Source organism: Stegastes partitus, unplaced genomic scaffold (assembly GCF_000690725.1).
Source record: "Stegastes partitus isolate 25-593 unplaced genomic scaffold, Stegastes_partitus-1.0.2 Scaffold522, whole genome shotgun sequence".
In the NCBI taxonomy this organism is placed as follows: Eukaryota; Metazoa; Chordata; class Actinopteri; family Pomacentridae; genus Stegastes; species Stegastes partitus.
This window is the reverse complement of record NW_007578253.1, coordinates 28,732-30,919: the sequence shown is the minus strand read 5'-3', so window position 1 is coordinate 30,919 and position 2,188 is coordinate 28,732. Positions and strand designations below refer to the sequence as shown.

Sequence of the window (2,188 nt, the reverse complement as noted above, 5' to 3'; positions counted from 1 at the left end):
AAACATGTTGAGGTTAATTGGTGATTCTAAATTGTCCGTAGGTGTGAATGTGAGTGTGCTTGGTTGTCTGTCTCTAAGTGTGGCCCTGCGATGGACTGGTGACCTGTCCAGGGTGTCCCCTGCTGTCGCCCAAAGTCGGCTAGGATAGACTTCAGCCCCCCGCGACCCTAGTGAGGATTAAGCGGTGTATAGATAATGCATTCTGTCATAGATTTTGTTACGGAACAGGTTCAGAGACTTAAGTGCAGACATATGACCCGGCACATCAAGCATAAAAATCAACAATATTTTATTCACAAAATCACAAAAAGTCATGTTTTCATGTACGTACAGAGTCCGCCCCCTCAACTTTTTCCCAACAGATGGTTATGGTCCACTCTGAAGAGTTGCAGAAGGTCAATCTGGAAGGCTGAGTCCTGCATGTTGTTATTTTGCCAGGTTTCCATTAGAGAAAGCAATTCCTCATCTCCCAGGAAACCTCAGGCCTCAGGCGTATTCGGTCCATTTTGTTGTCCAGCGAGACGACATTAGTCAGAAAGGGTGACTTGATCGACGATCTGTTAGCTTTGAGCTGAGCTAGCCAGCCAATCAGCTTTCCCCCTTTTCTGCTTCCGTGCGCACCGCTTCCTCGTGCCTCCACATTTGACGATGCCATATTGAGGTCTTCAGGAGCCGCAGTTTGCCTAGCGTAGTTTTTGCCCGAGTGAAACTGCTGTCACCGAACCATACTTCATCACACATGTATTTATCAACAGATTATTCTGAAAATTGACGTTCAGACCATTAAAAAAAAGGCTTAGTCCTGGGAGCTTGAGAATCAGCTGCACTGCTGCACGTCGCCATCTTGTGATAGCAGTGTATCTTGACTGAATGCATATTTTTTGTTATTTCTCTTCTCTATTTAAGAGTTTGGTTAGACTCTTACTTACCTGAGAATTTTTTTCTTGAACTTTGAAGAATGATGAGTCTTTTTTTCCCTATTTCTCTGCTAAAGAGGGAGCGTTTCTCCAGCATCACCTTTAATAATCTACATAGTTTATGCAAATGTAAGATGCATGTAAGTTGAGAACTATTATTCAAACTAAATTAGCTGATTTTATTTAAAAAGCATGTCTGTAGATACCCTGGCCACACACACACACACACACACACACACACACACACACACACATACACACATTTTGACTTCTGTTTATAGAGGACAGTCATACCCAAAGCCTAACTGAAACATGAACCTTGCCTCAGTTCACACCTAATCAGGGCTCCAGAAGCGTCATGTTGCCTCACTAGGTTGGTTTTTGCTCTCCTGCCTTTCAATCTAAGGTCACTTTCAAAAATCGCAGAAGCCTGCCCATCCATTTTCTATACCAACTTTATCTTGTAGAGAGTTGCAGGTGTGGTTAGGGTTAGGAGCCTATTTGAGCTGACATGGGGCAAAAGGCAGGCTACACCCTGGACAGGTCCCTAGTCAATGACAGGAGTCCTCTCTGTGCTAGCCCCTGTGATGTATATAGCAGACTGTTTCATTTCAGCTTGGCGGTGTTGTGTTATTTCCATATGACATATGGTGTATTTATTAACATTTGCCTAACTCGCATTTTTGTCCCTAATGTCCCCGACCCCTACCACTATTCCCAGGCATTTGTCATCTCCTTCACTTCAGACTTCATCCCTCGGATGGTCTACCAGTACATGTACAGTCCTGATGGCTCCATGCATGGATTTGTCAACCACACACTGTCCTATTTTAACGTCAGCCACTTCCAGGCTGGCAAAGAAACCTTGGATCCATTGTATCTTGGCTACCCCGTTGAGATTTGCAGGTGAGAAGGCAACCTTAGTTCACAATCTCTCATAATGTTTCAGGTAGTGAGACAACAAAACATGTAATTTGTAGGACACTATTTTGTTCACTGAATTACCAACTGCCACACTCTTGTTTTTGACTCTAAAGATATAAGGACTACAGAGAACCTCCTTGGTCAGCCACACCATATGAGATCTCCAAGGAATTCTGGGCAGTTCTGGCTTTCCGGCTGGTCTTTGTTATTGTTTTCCAGGTAAGGTAAAACATGCCGAAAGAAGGATTTTTTTTAAATGCTGTGACCTGTTGCCTAGAAACAGTTACTTTCTTTTTTTATTTTCTTTGACTGTTGTTTGATCTAGAAGTTGTTTGAGATCTTGTGTT

General features: G+C 43.1%; 1 protein-coding gene across 2 annotated transcripts in view; it reads left to right on the top strand.

The window, feature by feature from the left end:
* ano1b (anoctamin 1, calcium activated chloride channel b) overlaps positions 1-2,188 on the top strand; it is an 81,101-nt gene that overhangs the window by 77,035 nt on the left and 1,878 nt on the right. For both annotated transcript variants that reach the window (XM_008287808.1, XM_008287807.1), the window contains 2 exons: positions 1,639-1,823; positions 1,955-2,060. In XM_008287808.1, coding sequence (XP_008286030.1) covers positions 1,639-1,823; positions 1,955-2,060 — 291 coding nt within the window. The remainder of the gene's footprint in view (positions 1-1,638; positions 1,824-1,954; positions 2,061-2,188) is intronic.